Source organism: Martes martes (genome assembly GCF_963455335.1).
Source record: "Martes martes genome assembly, chromosome: 9".
Classification (NCBI taxonomy): Eukaryota; Metazoa; Chordata; class Mammalia; order Carnivora; family Mustelidae; genus Martes; species Martes martes.
Genome location: NC_137896.1, coordinates 73,947,023 through 73,968,943, shown reverse-complemented (window position 1 = coordinate 73,968,943; position 21,921 = coordinate 73,947,023). Strand labels below are relative to the sequence as shown.

Here is a 21,921-nt window from a genome sequence, read left to right as displayed (position 1 = left end):
GGGCGCCCACTGGGGAACCTCCGGCATCCCACTCCTGGCCGCCGCAGCTATTTCGGATTCGGGGTTCCTATTTTCGGGAAGGACCTCTTCCGGCAGTACCGGAAGTCCGTCGGGGACCTTTAGGGGGACGGATTGATTGGCTGACGGATTTTGTCCCGGGCCGGCAAGGTGATCTCCGTTTTGCTTCAGAGTCCGGTCGCGCCGGGCCTAATGTAGTAGCGAAGTGAGTGGGGTTCCCTTGTCGGGTCGTCCCGGGGGGCGTGTACTGTTGCCTTGAAGTGGCAGTGGCACCGGCTATAAACACTGAGCGATCGGAAGCCTTTCCGCGAGGGCTTTAATCCCGGCGGGACCCCGCCCCTGGCATAGCGAAAGCTTTATTCGGCCGGGAGCGGCGGGCTAGCTCTCGCTTCCCGCGCGCCCCGCATGCCCAGGGCCCAAGCTTTCCAGGCCCGGGTTCCAGGCGAAGTTTTCGCCGGGTTCGAGGGCCGTCGATTTTCTACAATGACTTCTTTTTACCTTTCAGATAAATTCCAAAGCTGACAGCTCCTACGTTAAACCGTTTCCACTAACGCAGCTACGTATTTCTAGCATCTCTTCGGGTTCCATGATGAGGATAGCCTAGCTGCGAAAGAACCGCGAATTGGGAGTCAGCCTGTCTTCTCGGCCTGACTGTCATTAACTGGTGGTATGACCTTGGAGAAATCTTTTTGACCTCTTTGGACTCTTCATTTTCCTTTTCTATGAAATGAGGAGCTTGGAATAAGTAGCAAGTAAGGTTCCTAACAGTTTTCACACCTGCATTCTACCCCCCCTCGCACCCCCCGCAGTGTGTTTTTCAGTCATCTGTCTGTGCTTTGGTTAGTCTCCATGTAGTGCTTTTCTTTCCATTCTGCTAATTTATACCCGTGTTACATCTGGTTTTAAGCTCATTAAAATTCTTTTTCTTAGAGGAATGAATCCCTTTATTCTTAGGCCAGGGACATGTACCTAAGTAAGATTTTTAAAAAATGTGCCATTCTTGAGGTGTTTCATGTGCCTAAGAATCTTATATTGGAAGTCTTAAGGACAGTAAATTCTGAAGGAAGGGACTCTGGCTCATTAAACTTTGAATCAGCATCCTCAAATATAATGTCTGGAAGGTGATACTCAAGAAATGTTGAGGAGAGAACCTGTACATCTTACGTTATTTTAGTGGCTCTTTAAAAACGAAAAGCAAAGCTGTAGAAATGCAGTACTGAGAGTGGAAAGACAACTCAAGGAGAAAATAACTATACTCCTGAGTTCTGAACTACACTATTAAGTTCTGTTGCAATTTTCTCTTAGGTAACTCTTCTTTCATTACAAGAATAACATTCAAAAGGTGTTATCAATAGATATTTATTAGGCGCCTCATTCCCACTCTAATCTTTTTTGGGGGAGGGGGAGGTCGGAAGAGGGAAAAATACCGAGGCTTGAAAGACAGTTCTGAGTAGAGATAGCATATGCAAAGATTCAAAAATTAGATGACAAGCCATCGGAGATTACAGGGGGGTCAGAGATAGCTCGGGGATAGGAGGGAGGGGACTGTAAGAGTAACAGATGAAGTGAGAGGTTAGCAGAGGGCAGATAATGAGTCCTTATATAGCATGTTTTCGTTAAAGGGAATAATGTCTAGCCACTGGAGGGTGTTTAGCAAAGAGCTGATAAGTTCAAAATTGTGTTTTAGAAAAGTCACTCTAGTTGTGATCTGGTTAGTTGATGTTTCAAGAATGAAAAAAAAAATTACTTTGTAAATTGTATTTCAGTTCTCTTGTGGTAGGAACATTAACAATAACGATCGTTAACATCTACAGAGTAGTTAGTATGAAATTCCATCTCCCTGAATTAGCCATGAGTTTTCAGGGTGGGAATCTAGCTGTACTTATTGTTGTAACTCTAGCACAGTGTTTTTCATGGAGTAGAAATCCACTTAATATTTGCTAACTTGATTTTCATATTAACCAAGATATTGTTTTAAAACTTTCTCCAGGGGAAACATGAACCAGAAGATACTGAAATTGGAGAACTTGCTACGATTTCACACTGTCTTTAGGCAGCTGCACAGCCTGGGTCAGAGAAGGTTAGCACAGTGGAATCATGTGTTTTCATCTGCTTACCCGGTGTGGACAGCTCAGCTCTGCATTCGGCCCTGGCAAACAGACCCGCTCATTGGGGCGGCTTTATCTCAATATAGGCTTCTAGTAACAAAGAAGGTAGTTACAGATTTCTATCAGTTACTATATTATTTGGTCTGAGATGAGTTATTATATTATATATATATATATATAAATATATATAATTATTATTATATTATTTGGGTATATTGTCATTATAGAATTTTATTCCTTAATGCTGGACTCCAGGCAGTAAATCTTTGTGAAGAAGGCACGTTCTAGTTTGTTGTTCATTAATGCTGATGAATTTGATTACTTGGAAATTAGTATATAATAGTGGAGTAAGGGCATAGGACGGTAAATTTTAATCTAAGGTTTAACTACTTATGGGACTGTTGGTAGAAATAGGAGTTGTTATTGTGGTAGATATTCCAGAATAAATCTATACTGTCACTTAAAGTTTTTTATTTTTTTCTTCTGTATTCATCCTGAATTTTTAATAGGAAGAAAGATCACAGAAATCTCAGTTATTTTCAACAAAATCCAAAAAGGAGGTGGAGGTATGGATTGGAATGACTGTTGAGGAACTGGCCAAAGCAATGGAAAAAGACATAGGTGGGTCAGATAATTTTATAAGGAAAAATATGGGAAATGGAATAGCTACATTTTTATTTGCAGTGAGACTGAAGACATTCAAAGATGAAAATTAGACTGATGGTTTAAAAAGATGTTAAATCATTCCAGTATTTTTCACTTTAGGTCATAAACTCTAATTACTTTCTTGTCACTTTAAGAGAACAAATACATGTGGCTCTATCATTGACAGTTTTTCCAAGGAAAACTGTATTGATATGATTTTATAAATAATATTGGTAATAGATATGACTTTTTAAAAACTTTTATTACTGGCAATTTTCATATATATATGAAAGCAGAAGGAATGGAAAATAAGCATAATATATGCATAAGCTAGTGACAGTTATTAATCTGTCAGTGCATAAATATTTCTGTATTTATCACTTAAAGGTGAGGATTCTTTTTTTTTAATCTGTTTATTTATTTTAGAGGGGGAGAGAGAGAGAAAGAACGGGCACATGTGCGCGCAGGTAGGAGGAGAGGCAGAGGGAGAGGGAAAGAGGGAAAGAGAATCCCAAGCCGACTCCCTACTGAGCGGGGGCCCTGAGGCGACTCTATCCCAGGACCCATGAGATGATGGCCTGAGCTGAAATCACTAGGCAGATGCTCAACTGACTGAGCCACACAGGCTCCCTGAGGATTCTTTTTTTTAAACATTGGCTGCCCCGCCCCCACCTATAACTGTAATAATTCTTTTGTACTGCCAAATAATTAAAATATTAATTTAATCCTACGGATTGCTGCTCTAGACCCAAAACTGATATGCCATGATTTAAATAAAAGTTTAAATTTAAATAAAAGTTACCTATCTGAAGTTTATTTAATACTATATTTGCATCTCATTTGAATTAAAGATGGTGAATAGTTTTGGGGCACCTGGGTGGCTTAGTTAAGTATCCGACCCTTGATCTCAACTCATATCTCAATTTCAGGGTCATGAATTCAAGCCCTATGCTGCACTCCATGCTGGGTATGGAGCCTACTTAAAAAAAAAATGGTAAATGTTTTTAACTACTGCATTAGCAACATAAGGAGATTTTTTTCCTCTGCTGGGTCAATTAAAATAACTTAAGATGTAATATTTCTGATTGAAATGCTTTGGGCACTTTCGTATTTGTAAATGTTTAAGTCTTGGATAAAGATAAAATAATATGTTACTACTTAATGCATTTTTTTTTAAAGATTTTATTTATTTATTTGACAGACAGAGATCACAAGTAGGCAGAGAGGCAGAGAGAGAGAGAGAGGAGGAAGCAGGCTACCTGCCGAGCAGAGAGCCTGATGCGGGTCTTAATCCCAGGACCCTGATATCATGACCCGAGCCGAAGGCAGAGGCTTAACCCACTGAACCACCCAGGCACCCCTACTCAACGTATTTAATATAGAGGGAAAGAGATTATCTCTGTATAAACTACTTTCAAAAGTTTAGGATAACATTGAAAGACTAATTACTGGATTATTAGGGGTTTTAGCATTATTAAAAATAGAATTGTACTTATTTTAATTTATATGGTTAGAGTTTTATTGTTCTCTGACTGCATATCCATATAGATCATTTGTACCATATTCTTTTAAAATGTGCTTTCTTGGGAAAGTATGTGGTGGGGATATACATAGGGAAGGGTTTCTTGGCATTATTACAGGGTAGGATCAGTGATGTGTAGGTGTGGTTTGCACCAGATTTTGGGCCGATTGCTAGCCTGAGGAAGTATGTGAGCTGGTAAACACAACCATTACAAAAATTAAATCATAAACAAAGGTATTATTCATCAAATCCCTTCACTCCTAATTATTTTACTGCATTTTACTATTTTCTGTGTTCTTGAGGTTATTTACGTCCATGTACCTATATGGTGGGAGTGCAATATAACAGTGCGCTACTGCCTGTCTCTTTCCATCTCTGTGTTCAGTGACTTCATATTGGTAGCTGAAATCAACCATGGTGGGAGTATTTGCACTATGGAACTTGAGAAATGCTATAATAAGGAAAGGTTTTTTCTTTTTTTTTGGAGAGTCTTGTGAGTAAACCTTTACCTGCACACTAGTGAATAGGATATTCTTTTTGAATTGTGTTCTACTTATTTCAGGATCCCTTTCTTTCACATCTGTTTCTTGAAATATATATATATATTTTTTTTAATTTTTTTTAAAGATTTTATTTATTTGATAGAGATCACAAGTAGGCAGAGAGGCGGGCAGGGGAGGAGGGAGGACGCAGGCTCCCTGCTGAGCAGAGAGCCTGATACATGATTCCAGGACTCTGGGATCATGACCTGAGCTGAAGGCAGAGGCTTTAACCCACTGAGCCACCCAGGCGCCCCTTGAAATATATATAGGGTAATTGAAAGTCTAGAAACATAAAACTATTTACCTATTATCATCACAGATACATTCATGTATTATCTACAGGGAAATATGACAAATGAAAACAAAGTACATTAAGTAAAATGCAAAAAAGAATAACAAGTAAATATTTTTCCTGTATTTCAAGACTTTTGGATACCCTAAATAGGTACATAAATGAATAAACAAGTTATATGTGTTATGTTTATTCCGAGACACTGTGTGTGTGTGTGTGTGTGTGTGTGTGTGTGTGTATACCTACAACTGATCCTTATTATTTGGGAATTTTTTTTTATTGCCGAATTCTCTAAAATGTATTTATAGCCCCAAATCAATATTCAGAATGCTTTTGCAATCATTCCTGGACATGCGTGGAGCCGCGAAAAGTTTGAATTGCCCAATCACACATTCCTAACTGAGGTTCAACAAGGCAACTTTTGCCTTTTGCTTTAGCTCTTATGCTGTAAACAAGCGTCATTTTGTGGCTAATTTAATGTCATGTTTTCACATTTTTGTCCTTTTTGTTGATTTTGCTGATGAAAGTGGCTCCTAAGCATAGTACTGAATGAAGTGCTGTTTAGTGTTACTAACTTGCAAGAAGGCCATAATGTGCTTTACAGAGAAAATACATGTGTTAGATAAACTATGTTCACGTACTAGGTTTAGTGCTTTTGGCTATGAGTTCAGCATTACTGAATCAACAGTATATATTAAGGAAGATATCTTGAAACAGAAACACATAATATGTATTGATTGGCTAATGAAGAGGTGATTGGGAACTGGAAGAACCTAACCTTGTATTTCCCCTTGGAGTGATGGTTTAGTGGTTGTTAATTCAGTATTCATGGTGGGCTTATAGAACATACCCACCACGAATAATGAGAATCAACTATATATACATACTTATTTATATATGCATGACATGTGTAGCTACAAGTTTTCAAAGAACTAGGCTGTGATAAACTGCTCAATATAAATGTATACAACCTGTAATGTTTTATTGGTAGCTCAGATGATTCTTATGGTACATAAATATTCAAATATTTATGAATGCAGCATTGTCAATATAGATGAATCATATTTTAAAGATAACTTTCTTTCAGCTTGTTTATGATTTGTTAACATTAGAGGAACAGCTTATATAGTTGTTCTTTTCATTGAGTCTACTGTTCATATGTAGACATTTATTAACAGAGGTCACTTTTGTTAACATTTAATTCATGATCCTAAAAGGTCTTATCTCTTCCACCCAGATTGTGTATATGAAGCTTTAATGAACACTGCTATTGACCTAGATTCACTAGAAGCACACTCACGTTTAGATGAAGTCTGGATCAAAGAAGTAGTTAAGAAGGCGGGGATGAAGTTAAAATGGAGCAAATTAAAACAGGACAAAGTCAGAGAAAATAAAGATGCCGTAAGAAGGTAAAACTTAACCCCGTATATTGGCGGAAGGAAACCACATAGTTTTATTCACACTTTATAATGGAAAGATATACCTTAAAATTTTTTTGCAGTTAAATTGATGTGGAATATAGATTAAATTTTTCTTCAAAAGTGTTTAAAACATTGGAAAGTATATTCAGGTTATAAAACTCTGAGGGTTATATTTCTTAGTTTGCTGAGTGTGTATATTGATCCTGACCTTAAAAATCTTATTGAGTCTGTGTATTGTTGTGAAGATGCCAACTGTACATGGGCAGTCATATATTTTGCTATAGGTCATTGCATTTATGGAAGAGGAAGATACTTCTATCTAATCAAAGCTGAATGTTGGGTTTTATTGTTAATGGTAGTGCGCAGAGATGACTGCAAACCAATTTACTGGCTATAAAGATATTTAAGAAATGAAACTCCTTTGCTGTTAATTGTAGGCCTCAGGCAGATCCAGCTTTATTAACCCCAAGGTCCCCAGTTGTTACTATAATGGGCCATGTTGATCATGGGAAAACGACGTTACTTGACAAACTGCGAAAAACTCAAGTGGCAGCAATGGAAGCTGGAGGCATCACTCAGCACATTGGTGCCTTTCTTGGTATGGACACACATTATCTTACAATGTGCCTGGGACCCCCACATAATATTTTCTTAAACCAAGTGTCACAGTATGAGATAGACAAACTCAAAAGGGAAGCCTAGTGCTTAAAGCCATTGGTCTAATGAAATATAGAGCAGTTGGTTAATAAGGCTTATTTTGTACATTCTATAGAAGAAAATGATATTACCTTTTTTATCCTGGCTCATTCTTAGTTTGGTTTAATGAGGCTACAGTTCTTAAGTGCTAGGTTTTGATAATGTTCCTAATAATTAAGTAACAGCTACCATTTATTAAGCACCTAGCAAGTGCCCAGCACTGTGGTAGGCACCTTATTTATATGCCTTATCTTTTTTATCTTCACAACAACATCATGAGGTAGGTGTTGATATTCTTACTTATAGATAAGGATGCTGAGGCTTGTGTAGATTAAGTTACTTGTTCAGGGTACACAGCTAGTAAGTGGCAGAGCCAGGATTTACACTCAAGGCTGGGTTTGGGCTCAAATTCTAAGCTCCTAACCATATACTAAATTGCATTTGTTGCTGAGGGTAGTTGTGCAGCTGATGTTTACTAATGAAGGGGAGACTGCCTATTAACTGTTGCTCTGTTCTCCAGAATCGATACATACCAGTTGGTTTTTTATGAAAAGTATATTCTAGAAAGAGTTTTAGTTTGAAATTATTACATGAAAGGAAAACCCTAAAGGTTTCACTGCTTTGTTATTTTTCAGCGTGAAATGATGAGCTGTATTGTTCCTGACTAAGATTAATGGAAAGAATAAGTCATTTTAAGAATTGTTGATTCTGTTTGATAATTTCACATGTATTTCTTTGTATTAAGAAAATACATATTTGAGTCCTCAGTGTTCTTGGGTTTCTGTTTCCACAGTCTCTCTGCCTTCTGGGGAAAAGATTACCTTTCTGGATACTCCAGGACATGCTGCTTTCTCAGCAATGAGAGCCAGAGGTGCTCAGGTCACTGACATTGTCATATTGGTTGTAGCTGCAGATGACGGAGTGATGAAACAAACTGTAGAATCTATTCAGCATGCCAAAGATGCTCAAGGTACCGTGTGGCTGACTTACGTATATCAGGAAAGAAGTTGCTTTTTTTTAAAAAGAAAGGTTCTCCTTAAAGTCATCCTTTTGGGGCCCTTTACATGGAGCTCATATAATCTTTCTGGCAATCCTAGGATTATTACACCTATTTACAGATAGGGCTCAAAGACAGTTGAATTGTTTTCCCACAGACATAACTACTGAGAAGAGTGTAGTAGGATTCAACTGGGTATGTGGGATCACAAATACAGTCCTTCCAATACTGTTTCCTTACTTGGCATGGTGTGAGAATTTAATGGCTTCCAATGACTGTTTAAAAAATTTTTATCATGGAAATTTTAAACAGTTACAGAAGTAAGAACAGAATAATGAACTTCTATGTATCCATCACCTAAATACATTAGGAGTTGCAAAGTGGTGATATTCTATTATTCCTTATTCATTTATTGCCCGGAATTCTCTGAAAGAAACTTTTCAGGGCGCCTGGGTGGTTCAGTCCTTTAAGTGTCTGCGTTTGACTCAGGTCATGATCTTGAAATTCCAGGATGAACTCTCGAGTCTGGCTCCCTGCTGAGTGGGGAGTCTGCTTCTTGCTCTCCCTCTGCTCCTTCCCCTACTCATGCTCGCTCGCTCTCTCAAATAAATAAATAAAATCTTAAAAAAAAAAAGTAAAGAGAAACTTTTCCTTCGTATGCTTGAAATAAGTTCTTATTTGGTCAAAGGTATAAAATTGAAACTTTTAGAAAATCACTTAGCTATCTTCTCCCTTGCTTCTTCATTTAAAAACTTTAGGAATAGCCACTCCCTCCACACACATACTTTGTACATTCATTCTTACTCTGATATGACCCTCCACCCATTGAGAAAATAACTGCTCTCTTGAGAAAATGTACCTGATGAAGCATGCATCATATTCCTCTAGGTTTGTTGGCAAGAGAAAATTTTCCATATTTGGAGTCTGGTCTTCTAGTTTCCAGTGTTACTTTTGCCTTTTTAATTCTTCAAAACTGCCTTAGTGGAATGGACTATGTTCATAGTGATTCTAGGGAATATAACAAAAAGAGGAAAGTGATAAATTTGCTGGGGATTTGCATAAAGCAGGTAGTTGAGATAGGATGAATTTCTTACATTACACTTTCTTTTTTTTTCTTTTTAAGATTTTATTTATTTATTTGACGGAGATCACAAGTAGGCAGAGAGGCAGGTAGAGAGAGAGGAGGCAGCAGGCTCCCTGCTGAGCAGAGAGCCCAATGTGGGGCTCTATCCCAGGACCCTGGGATCTGACCTGAGCTAAAGGCAGAGGCTTTAACCCACTGAACCATCCAGGCACCCCTACATCATGCTTTCTATACCTCTTCTCTTGTCCCTGTTAAGTTCCAGTTCATTCATATGGAATGTACTTTTTCATAATAGTACCTTGTGGATGGGACGCCTGGGTGGCTCAGTTGGTTAAGCGGCGGCCTTTGGCTCAGGTCATGATCCCAGCACCCTGGGATCGAGTCCCACATCGGGCTCCTTGCTCGTCGGGGAGCCTGCTTCTCCCTCTGCCTCTGCCTACTACTCTGCCTGCCTGTGCTCGTGCTCTCTCTCTCCCTCTCTCTAACAAATAAATAAATAAAATCTTAAAAAAAAAATAGTATCTTGTGGATTATATGACTTTTTTGTGTCTGTTTTCAGTTTCCCTTCTTTTCATACCTGAGGAAATTGCAAAGTTGGTTCCCAACCAGAGAATTATCTCATAGCATTTTATGCGATTTCTCTAATGTGAGGGTGTGTTTAATATTGACAAGTAGATTATAAGATTATTTGGCTCATTCATTAAGCAAACATTTGTTGAGACTCTACTATGATACTCAATGAGTATGTATGAATAAAAGATTGCTGTAAATCCTAAAAGAAACTTTATAATAATGCTACTTAGTTTCACCTCAGAATGCAATGTTGGGCTTTAAATGACTTAATAGCTAGATGCAGATGATCTAGTGGTTTAGAATTGGATTAAAATCTTCCCATATTTTTTTTTTTTTTTTTTTTGGCCTGGAGATTATCTTCAGTGTAGTTGCTGATAATTACATTTAGGTTAAAAGATAGGTCTTTCTCTACCCAAAATGCTGTTTTTTGTTTGGTTGGTTTTTATCATCTTAGGTATCTGTTCTTAATTCAGAATCTGCTTATAATGATAGTTTTGACATCTCACATCCAGAATCCTCCTTTATGTGCTGAAGGCAGAGTAAAGGGGGTCTAAAGCATGTTTTTTTTTTTTTTAGATCTGTCTTTTAGCTCAGTACATCTACTGACTAAAGAGAAAGCCAGAAAAATTTGGTGTCTCACTCTCAATACCTGGCTTTGAAGGTGTCTTCATCTCTTTTTAACTCTTTTAAACTCTCTTTTAGTTCCTATCGTCCTTGCCATAAACAAATGTGACAAAGCTGAGGCTGATCCTGAAAAAGTGAAAAAAGAACTGCTAGCTTATGATGTGGTCTGTGAAGATTATGGTGGCGACGTCCAAGCAGTGCACATCTCTGCACTCACGGTAAATGCAGGCAGCTCAGAGATGATGTGTCCAGACGGGCCTGCTGTACCTAATGCACAAAGTGCACAGAAACAACATCTTGACACATAGCATTTCTGTTGTTTAGAAATCCTCTGTAGTACTAGGCAAAGCTGGTATCATCACCTTGCTTTGGCAGATCACCAGTCCAGGGTTACACAGCTGAACAGTGTCCAGGTGAAGTCCATACCTAATGCTTTTCTTATTATGAGATACGTAGAATGAGAACAAATGGCAAATGTGAGGATAGGGTTACAGTAAGCTGCTAAAGACCTTTTTAAGCAGAAAGGAAATCCAATTTGTAATAAAAAGTACTTGTTTCTGTAGTGGAAAAAATATAGGTCTTAGGGCATTTAAGGGAGATTTAAACAAAAACTTCACTAATACAAAGATAAAAACATTTGGGTTCAGTTTGTTGTTACTGATTAATTCAATGTTTCTGTGAATTAAATTGCTATAAGTTTATGTTATTTTTGATGAATTCCATTGTCTTCTCAATGACCAATTATTATTTTCTGATTGAAAAACACCAAGGAAGATGAGTATCTGCTGTATGACAGCATTTTCCAATTCTCTTGTTTTATACAGGTTGCTGCTAAGTGACATTTCCTTTTTTGTCCATTCTTGCCATAGTCCATCGTTTGTACATAATATACTTTTTTTTTCTCCTCATTCACTGAAGGGATGGTACTATATTTAGCCACCTTCCTCTAGTTACGTCTCGTTTTATCTTTAATTTTCCTAAATGTGTTACCTCTAAGATGCTTAGCAAACATGCCTCCATTAATAGTAAAGCCATGCCTTTTTTTTCTCTGAAACTCATAAAATGCTACCTTACGTTGTTATCTTTCCACTCTACCCCGATTGCTTTTGCACTCTGAAAGCCATGTGGCAAGACTAAAACATTTGAAGGCATGGTCACCTTTTCTCCCCAGGTACCAGGAGTGAGTAGATAAATGTAAAGCTGCTTAACCACACTTGGAGTCATGGCAGAGATGATTTCTGGGGAGTGGAGGAAATTGGGAGGGAGTGGCAGGAAGTAAGATGAGGCCTTTTTTTCCAAGTAGAGATAGAGGATACTTCATGCAAAGAAATACCCTAGCTCTGCTTTTCAGGACAGGATTTTGTAAATTGGAATAAATACTAGTAACAAGTGGATAGGTGAGCAAGTTATTTTATCAGCTTTGTTTACACCTGTCCCATTGTTTATACTCTGACAACTAAGCAGTCTCTTAGTAAAACAGAGAATGGAAAAACCCCTTGCCCGTCAGTTCCATCTCCACATAATCAGCTGTGTGATCTTGGAGCCGTAGAAAGCATAGTTAACATAGGTCATTAAAGGTGAAACAATCATCTAATCTAGCTTCCTCGTTTTACAATTGAGGAAAGGAGATCCAGGGGAGAGAAGTGATTCTTCAAGATTGTATAGCTGGGTGATTACAGAGTACGTCTTAAAGCCTGGGTCTGGTTCATACTTTTTCTCATTTATTTAATAAGAGTAAGTAATGTTTGATATACTTATTTCACAGCATTCTTAAGTTGATCAAATGAAATAATAGATGTGAAAGCTTGTGCAGTTGGATAAACTTCAAATGCAAAGTAGCATTGTAAAGAAAGTGAGAGGAAGAAGACACAATTGTAGAGACGCATGGAGGAGAGAGAATGGATGAAGGATATGTTTATGAAAGGGTATTAAAGAGCACACTAGTGGCCATTCTTCCTTGAAAGATCTGTCACTGGATCAGGTTTTCTTGCTTTACCTTCCTTTGTTCTTTCTTCCCTCCCTCCCTCCCTCCCTTCCTCCCTTCCTCTTTTCCTTGCTTCCTTTCTAATTGGATAATTCATGCTTTTAATGCTTAAAGAGAAACGTATAATAAACTGTAAAGAAGTATTTGGCTTTCTGACCTTGGTATATAAATTTATAGATAATATTTTATTATTATATGTTAACACCTTTTTTTTTGTTAAAGGGTGATAATCTGATGGCTTTGGCAGAGGCAACGGTTGCTTTGGCAGAAATGTTAGAATTGAAAGCAGACTCCACTGGTCCAGTAGAAGGAACAGTAATAGAATCTTTCACAGACAAAGGAAGAGGGTAGGACTTTAAAAATTCTTGCTTTTTAATAATTTTGTTTCATTGTTTTTATGACTTGATTATGTAACAGTATTATTTTTATTGTGTATTATTGTTAGACATGAACAATATTTTTTTTCTTTTTATTTAAAGATTTTATTTATTTATTTGACAGAGAGACACAGTGAAAGAGGGAACACAAGTAGAGGGAGTGGGAGAGGGAGACGCAGGCTTCCCACCAAGCTGGGATCCTGATGTAGGGCTCCATCCCAGGACCCTGAATTATGACCTGAGCTAAAGGCAGATGCTTAATGACTGAGCCACCCAGGTGCTCCATGAACAATATTTTCAAAGCATTTGCTTTGAAAAGCATTTTATTGCACTAGCACATAGAACAAAAAATGCAGTTATTAGTAGACCATAGCAACTATCTCTGTGTATCTACTAGTCGCATTTAGATGACATAAGTAGTTCAGTTTGAATTTTTTTTTCCCACTGACTTAACTGAATTGGTAAATAAAGCCTCATAGACCAACAAATTGGAATGAAATAGTAATTGTTGCATTTTAGGGTTCTTAGATTCTTTATGTCCTTCCCCATTAATATAATATATAGGAAGGTCTTTGGATTGCTCTTTTCTTCTTAAATTTTTCTCCCTATCAGCAAGAAGTTTCACTGCTTAACAAATTAGTTACAGAAGGAGGATGAGGATTCTGTCAGAACACTTAGCTATCTGCACCCTCCACTACCATACGCTTATAAGAAATGGTTTTGCTTTTCCATTTTTCAAAAAAATTTGTGATAAAAGGATAACATTAAATTTACCATCTTAAGCATTTTTAAGTATATCGTTCAGTAGTATTAAGTATATTCACATTGCTATTCAGCAGATCTCTAGAACTTTTTAATCCTGTAAAACTGAAACTGAATACCCGTGAAACACTAATTTCCTCTCCTTTCCTCCCCAGCCCTTAGCAATTATCTTTCAGTTCTCTGTTTCTGTGATTTTGATTGCTTTAGATACTTCATATGGGTGGAATCATACAGTGTTTGTCCTTTTTGACTGGCTTATTTCACTTAGCATAATGTCCTTGAGGTAGGTTCATTCATGTTGGAGCATATGACAGGGCTTTCCTTCTTTTTTAAGCTGGCATAATTTTCCATTGTATGTATATACTGCATTTTCTTTATTTTTCAGTTGATGGACTTTTGGTTTGCTTCCACCTTTTGGCAATTAAGTAGAAATGTTTTTATAGTGTGAAAGCCTGCATGGGAAGTGGATTTAACCCTGTGTGTACATTATATATATATATATATATATATATATTTTTTTTTTTAAAGTCTCATAAAGATATCTTTGCTCTACTTAAGAAAGTGTTCTTACATCCTGATTATGGCATTAAGAATATATACATTTGTTTTCATTTTAGTCCTGTTACTACAGCTATAATTCAAAGAGGAACTTTGAGGAAAGGCTCGATTCTGGTTGCTGGAAAGAGTTGGGCAAAAGTACGTTTAATGTTTGATGAGAATGGAAAAACAATCCATGAAGCCTGCCCCAGCATGCCAGTGGGAATTATAGGCTGGAGAGACCTCCCTTCTGCAGGAGATGAAATTCTTGAAGTAGAATCTGAGGTATATCAAGCTAATTCCTACATATTAGATATGATAACAGTGGTTTTAAATATTAATCTCTAATGTTATACTAAGTAAATATATTTATGTTAACAGATACTTTTAGACTTTAAGGGCCCATGAGGGGGCCAGTAGTGCCATTTTAGATTTTGGCTATAGAATTTTTAAAAACTTGAGCTAATATTTTTTTTTAAGATTTTTTATTTATTTATTTGACAGAGATCACAAGTAGGCAGAGAGGCAGGCAGGTAGAGAGAGAGGGAGGGAAGCAGGCTCCCTGCTGAGCAGAGAGCCCGACGCAGTGCTCGATCCCAGGACCCTGAGATAGTGATCTGAGCCAAAGGCAGAGGATTAACCCACTGAGCCACCCAGGCACCCCCTTGAGCTAATATTTTTAAATTAAATCATCTGTTACACACAAAGCTCCCAGATTAAAGTTTTATATGTCTCTTGAAATTTATAAAATTAGTGGTTTTATGTATGAGTTAAGCTAAGCTAAGTTGGGGAAAAACGTAACACATAAATTACTGGTTTCTATTTAGTTAAATAATGCCTGTTTTTTTCCCTGAAAAGCCAAGGGCACGTGCAGTTGTTGACTGGAGAAAGTATGAGCAGGAACAGGAGAAAAATAAAGAGGATCTGAAAGTAGTAGAAGAAAAGCGAAAGGAACACCAAGAAGCACATCAGAAAGCCCGTGAGAAGTATGGCAACATACACTGGAAGGAGAGATCCTTTCTAAAGTACCAAGAAAGAAAAGAACAAAAACCCTTGAAGGCAAAAGAGAAAGAAGAAAGGGATTCACCCATTCTTCCTATAATTATTAAAGGTGACTTTGGAAAGATTGTACTTTAAAACTTATTTTTTAAATATATGTATTTTTTTCTCACAATTTGGGCCGTTAAATTTAAGCTAAAATTATTTTGGCATTTAGGGGTAGTCTTTTTTATTTTTTATTTTTTTTAAAGATTTATATATTTATTTGAGAGAGAAACAGAGAAAGCAGGGGAGGGGCAGAGAAAGTAAAGCAGGCTCTATCCACGTTGAGCTCGGAACCCAACACAGTCCTTGATCCCATGACCTGAGCCAAAGCTAAGAGTCCGATGCTTAACCGACTGTGCTATCCAGGTGTCCCAGGAGGAGATTTTTTTTTTTAAATTAGATATAATTGACATATAACATGTTAGTGTCTGGTGTATAACATAATGATTTGATATTAGTATATATTGCAAAGTGACCATCACAGTTAGTCTAGCTAACATCCATCATCATACATAGTTACAAATTTTTTTCTTGTGATAAGAACTTTTTTAAGATCTCTTTTAGCAACTTTCAAATATGTAATATAGTATTCCTAACTATAGTTGTTATACTGTATGTTATATCTCATGACTTACTTATTTTGTAACCGGAAGTTCGTGCCTTTGCCCTCCTTCACCATTTTTGCCCATCCCTCACTGGAGGAGATTTTAATGAACATTTTTCTTGCTGATTTTGTTGTAAATGTACATTTGGTTCATTATACTTTATTTAAAGTTAAATAGATAATTATAATGCTAAACCTAAATAAAAATGGATTTAGTGGTAAATGGGATTCCTGTTATGGCTTTAAATAGATTTTTGTCATTTTTGTGTCTGTTAATGGCTCTTAACACCAGTAATTTTAAACTTCTGCTGCATTTAGGTGATGTTGATGGTTCCGTTGAGGCCATTGTGAACATCATGGATACCTATGATGCTTCACATGAGTGTGAACTTGAATTAGTACATTTTGGTGTGGGTGATGTCAGTGAAAATGACGTTAACCTTGCTGAAACATTTCGTGGTAAGGATTCTCTTTGCTATTTGTTTAACTGTGTTCCCTAGAACACAGTGTGAACCATTTGCTTCTGTCTTTTGTTGCTTGGCTAGTCAATCTGCCATTTACCCTTATAAGCATCCCCCTTCCTGCTGTAGTGGAGCCCCAGCCATGGAGCAGAATGCAATGTGCAGTATTGCAGCCGTAGCTCTGCTCATTGTCCCTGAACTGCAACCTTCGGGAACTCTTTCAAGCCTCAGTAGTGTTTCTTGTTTTGTTTTGTTTTTTGAAGATTATTGTCCTCTACCCCCTCCCAATTCCCCACCCAATCCAGGGCTGGTTATTCTTTATTTAGACTTGAATGCTCTTAATACTGTAATCAGCCTCTTCAACACTTCACCTTTTACTTTTGTCTACCAGTTTTTTGTTTATTGGTAATTTTACAAATCATATCTTTTAGATTCAAAGCTGTTTTTAGCTTTAGTGTGTGTGCTTCCAAAGCGAGCAGCACTGTTTTTAGCTTTAAATGCCTAGAAGGCAGGGGGACTGTTTATTAGTTGAACTTATGATATACAAAAAGTACAAAAAGGTGACTCATGACTGTCATGACTATCAAGCAAAGCACTAACATTTTATTGAGTAATTGATGAATCACTTAGAAAGAAGCTACTTCATGACTGGACTAGGTTAAAATGAGATGTTACCTGTACTACTGAAAAGGTATGTTTAGTAATGCTGGTTAATTCCAAGTATTTTCTAGGCACTGACTGGCCTACACTATACTATGAAATGTTGATAGTATGTTGAATGAATTCTTAATGATAAGACTTTCAAGGTGGTTGTGTTTTTCTCTTAAGTAGTTTGCATTATTTTTTTTCACTTAAGGTAAGAGTGTTTTGCCTTTTTTTTTTTTTTAAGATTTTATTTATGTGTCAGAGAGAGAGAAAGAGTGAGCACAAGCACATGGAGTGGGCAGAGGGAGAAGCAGGCTCCCCACTGAGCAAGGAGCACTAAGTGGAACTTGATCTCAAGACCCTGGGATCATGACCTGAGCCAAAGGCAGACACTTAACAAACTGAGCCAACCCGGCGTCTCAACAGTGTTGTACTTTTTTATTCCCTCCAAAGTATTTGCAGTTAAATACATACTCCTTTTTTTTTTCTTAAGATTTATTTATTTGAGAGAGAAAAAGAGTGTGTGTGAGCAGGGGGAGTAGCAGGAGAAGCAGCAGAATTCCTGCAGAGGGTGGAGCTCCATCCCACCACCCTGAGATCATGACTAGAGCCAAAATTAAGAGTCAGACACTCAACCTGCTGAGCCACCCATGTGCCCCTAAATACACAATTCTTTGGTAAAATGGTCAGCTCCATGGAAATTCTCTCATTTCTAAAATAACTCTTGAACTTTACCAATTAAGTTACTATTATCGACCATCTTTTGGGCAACTGAATACTTATGAGTAACCTGCAAAAAGTTGTAGACAGTAAGATTATAATTTAGTAATACAGTTGTTATTAAAATAATGTAGTATTTCAGCCCTAATCAATTTTTCTTATTTCTCTGGTATAAAAATCAAAGTTGTATTTAGCCTTGCATGCTGTGGGCACTTTTGTCTCTTAAATGGATGGATTTAAAAATCATAATTTTCCTTATTAAACCATAATTTATAAAATCTTGTCATTAATTTGAAAACTAATAAGTTTTCATGAGAAAAAATTACAGAATTTCTTATTTTCCCTACTTGCTTTTAATTTACATAGAAGGAAATAAAACTATTTTTTATAAGATTTTATTTATTAGAGAGAGAGCAAGCTCAAGTTGCAGGGCGGGGGTAGTGCTAGTGGCAGAGAGAGAGAGCGAGAAACAGGCTTCCCGCTGAGCAGAGCGCCGGATGTGGAGCTCGATCCCAGGACCCTGAGATTATGACCTGAGTTGAAGGCAGACACTGAGCCACCCAGGTGCCCTGGAAATAAAACAATATTTAGATTTGAGTTTCTGTTTGAAAGAAGTGTTTAATGCAGTATTTGTGCTACTTTATTGATTGTATTTCTGCTTGCCAGGTGTTATATATGGCTTCAATGTGAATGTAGGCAATGTTATCCAGAAGTCTGCTGCAAAAAAAGGAGTAAAAATTAAACTTCACAAAATCATTTACCACCTGATTGAAGATTTGCAGGAGGAATTGAGCAGCAGATTGCCGTGCACTGTGGAAGAGCATCCAATAGGTGAGTGTTCACTAATTGTTGAACATTGATATTTTAGGTGCTGTAAATAACACTTGAAAGCAAAGTTTAGGGGAAAATGTATTTCACTGTTGAAATATCTTCACTGTTCCAATATATAGCCTGTGTTGTAGAAAAAAATGACTACTATGGATCTATTCAGTGTAACTACATATGTATTGTAAACACCTGCCGTTTGCGACATTGTGCTTCTGCCTTGAGGATACAGAGGCCCTAAAATTTAGACATCAACAACTAATTGTAATACAAAGACTGGAATGGGGGGGATAAAGATTATATATAGTGCTGTGGAGGAAGCCATTGATTTTTGTCCTGGAAGCTAGCAGGAAAATCCACCATGAGAAGATAGTTTACTTTATGTTTAAGTATCACGTATTTAAAAACTTTCTTCTAGCATATCCCTTGGCCAGCTGGAAACCTAAACTTATCTGAGACTTATTGAACCATTTTATCTGTTCTTATGGTCCGGAGATTTTAGATTTTTTCTGACCTGTTAAACATGACAATTGGTAAATTCTTATGTTAAGTGCAGTTTGGAAAACTTTTGAGTCACAGGAGGGTTTTTAGGAGCCAAATTAACACTAACCTCAGTAAATTGGTATCTTATAGTGTGTGATAGCATGTCATTATTATAATTTAATTTTCAGTGAAAAAAATTAAGCTTGAGTCACAGAATTAGTATTCTTAAGTGGATATAAATTACCAATGGGGAGATAAAAATAAGTCAGCTAAAAACAAATTTTTTTTTTTTAAGGATTTATTTGTCATAGAGAGAGTACACAAGCAGGGGAACAGCAGGAAGAGGGAGAGGCAGGCTCCCTCCTGAGCAAGGAGATCAATATGGGACTCGATCCCAGGACCCTGGGATCATGACCCGAGCTGAAGGCAGATGCCCAACTGACCGAGCCACCCAGGTGTCCCAACAGATGATCTTTGAGAAAATATATTGAGGGACAGCTGAAAACTAGGTTTTTATGGCACAGACAGTAAACTATAATCTTCTAGTACATTTTATTCAGCTAAGAAAATGAATTCCACTTTCGTTTATTCTTTTGGCAAACATGTATTCTTGTGATGTTCTTTTCCAAGAAAACCCAGGGATTTCATGTTTTGTTTTGTTTTTTTATAAAGATTTTTATTTGAGAGAGCCACTGTGCGCACAAGACTGAGAGAGAGGGAGAGGGAGAACAGGAGCAGGAAGCGGCAGAGGGAGAAGCAGGCTCCCCGCTGGGATGCGGGGCTACATCCCAGGACCCTGGGATCATGACCTGAGCCAAAGGCAGAGGCTTAACTAAGTAAGCCACCCAGGAACCCCTCATGTTTATGTTTCTAATAGTGGTCAGGAAAATAAAGTTGGCAGAATCAAAGAAAACTTGGATTTCTGTCTATGCATGAGTTTGTATTTTTCTCACTTTTAATTCTTGCCATGCAGAATGTGTGAAATTATGTATTTCTTAGAATCTTTGTTTTCTGTGTACTTAATAATTTTCTTTTCTTTCTTAAGGTGAAGCTTCTATACTAGCTACCTTTTCTGTAACAGAAGGGAAGAAAAAAGTTCCTGTGGCTGGCTGCAGAGTCCAAAAGGGACAGTTAGAAAAACAAAAAAAATTTAAATTAATCCGTAATGGAGATGTTATTTGGAAGGGTAAGCAACATCACAGTCTGTTTCTAATAGACATCAGATCCAGTCACCAAAACCTTATTCTGTATAACCATCTGAAATCTTTCACTCCCATATCCTTGTTCAGGCCATTCCTTCTTGGGAACTCAAACGTGGTCGTGGTGACGGGCTCCCTCCAAGTTCTAATAACCTGTAATAATAATCCTAATTAATCAGTAATCTAATTTTCTAAGCTTCTAAAAATTGGCCCCAAAACTACCTTTCTAGCTGTGTTCTATACTTTTCTGCAGAACTGTATTTGCATACTTCCTTTTGACCTTTTGCCTGTAGTCTTTTGCTGAGTTTATCTCTTTAAGTCCTGAATATGCCAGTCCCCTGCAAAGTTAAGTCTCCCTTTGAAATGGGAGATTTAGTTATCTTTCACTGTAAACCCTATCTTGTTTACAGCAAACCCATTTTCCTTTGGAGATTTTCCATAGTATTTAGTTGTCATTTAACGTGGTAGGACCATAAAACTTGAGAATTTGTTTTTTAATTTCCTTTTAATACCAGCTATATAGCACTTAGTAGTATTTATTACTTGTTGAATATTTATGAACCTTGGATTTTTTCTGTTTCCTTAAGGTTCATTAAGCTCATTGAAACACCATAAAGATGACGTTTCAGTCATCAAAACTGGAATGGATTGTGGTCTCAGTTTGAGTGAAGAAAAGATAGAATTTAAAGTGGGAGATGAAATTATTTGTTATGAAGAAAAACAAGTTCCAGCCAAGACTTCCTGGGACCCAGGATTTTAAAATTTTATTAAAAATGTAAACAACGGGGTGCCTGGTAGAGCATGTAATTCTTAATCCCAGAGTTCAAACTGTATGCTGGGTGGATTATTACTTAAAAAAATAAATTAATAAAAACTATAAACAAATGTCTTGCTTTATTGTAGAGCAACTAGTTTTACTTTACTGAAGGTAAGAATTCACCACTTCTGGTCAAAAAATACCCTAGTAGTTACTCCAATATTAACATGGATAACTTGTCAAAATACTACAGAAATAGGAAACTTTAAACATGACTCCAAATAGAAATCCTGAAAAGAATGGTGTGGTAAAAGGCAGTTAATTATTGGTATGCTGTAGAATATAATCACTTTATAATATACTTGAAGTGCATGTTTTAGTTGAGTGGTATCAAGATAAGCAAACCTCCCTGAATTTAGTTATGGACAAAATATGGTGCCAAATACTTCTCAAAACTTTATTTTTCAGTGTTAACACACTACTGGACAAAGTGTTTAAAATTCCAAGATTTCACACTCAACATTGTAGAATGTTCCCTTGTACTATAGATAGCATATATCCATCCCAGCCAAACCACCCAGGGACTCAGGATGTCGAATTTATTTCTGAAAGCTTAGCCTTTACATGTTTTATATACGAAACAAATCAATCACAGCCTTTGTTTAAGCAAGATGTAACACCAGTTCATACAAATTAGTGTCTTGGAGTGGGGGGGGGGGCAGGGAGGAGGGGAAGCTCCCTCTTTCTCACCATGCCATGGATCATTTGGCAAGTCTGGATATACCTGGTGGTGGGAATGGGTGATGTGCTACTGGCATCAGGTGGGTAGAGGCCATGGTGCACAAGGACAGTCCTCAAAGAATTACCTGGTCCAAAATTTCAATACTATGGACAAAGAAACTGACAGAAACATAAACTGGCTTTTACTTAGATAACTGGTATTAAATACAATCTTAATTTTTCTGCCAAAGTATGTATAGTTTATTAAAATGGTGTGATCA

At 37.2% G+C, this 21,921-nt stretch overlaps 1 protein-coding gene across 5 annotated transcripts; it reads left to right on the top strand.

The window, feature by feature from the left end:
- MTIF2 (mitochondrial translational initiation factor 2) lies at positions 1-21,843 on the top strand. 5 transcript variants are annotated; one of them, XM_080813935.1, is made up of 15 exons: positions 112-223; positions 524-685; positions 2,009-2,231; positions 2,636-2,747; positions 6,365-6,536; positions 6,986-7,146; positions 8,038-8,214; positions 10,601-10,740; positions 12,729-12,853; positions 14,263-14,467; positions 15,041-15,293; positions 16,149-16,289; positions 18,323-18,487; positions 20,010-20,150; positions 20,751-21,843. In XM_080813935.1, the coding sequence occupies exons 3-15, from the start codon at positions 2,016-2,018 to the stop codon at positions 20,921-20,923; spliced, it is 2,181 nt and encodes a 726-aa protein (XP_080670061.1). In that variant the 5' UTR covers positions 112-223; positions 524-685; positions 2,009-2,015; the 3' UTR covers positions 20,924-21,843. The 5 variants fall into 5 exon arrangements, with proteins under 5 accessions (XP_080670063.1, XP_080670061.1, XP_080670060.1 ...); XM_080813934.1 differs by having other exon boundaries at positions 524-770; XM_080813937.1 differs by lacking the exon at positions 6,986-7,146 and having other exon boundaries at positions 1-223; positions 524-770.
- The last annotated feature ends 78 nt before the right edge of the window (positions 21,844-21,921 follow it).

Coding starts and splice junctions, on each gene's coding strand:
- MTIF2 (XM_080813935.1), top strand. CDS start 2,016: ATGAACCAGAAGATACTGAAATTGGAGAACTTGCTACGATTTCACACT. Junction 6,537..6,985: donor AATAAAGATGCCGTAAGAAG/GTAAAACTTAAC, acceptor TGTTAATTGTAG/GCCTCAGGCAGATCCAGCTT. Junction 12,854..14,262: donor TTCACAGACAAAGGAAGAGG/GTAGGACTTTAA, acceptor TTTTCATTTTAG/TCCTGTTACTACAGCTATAA.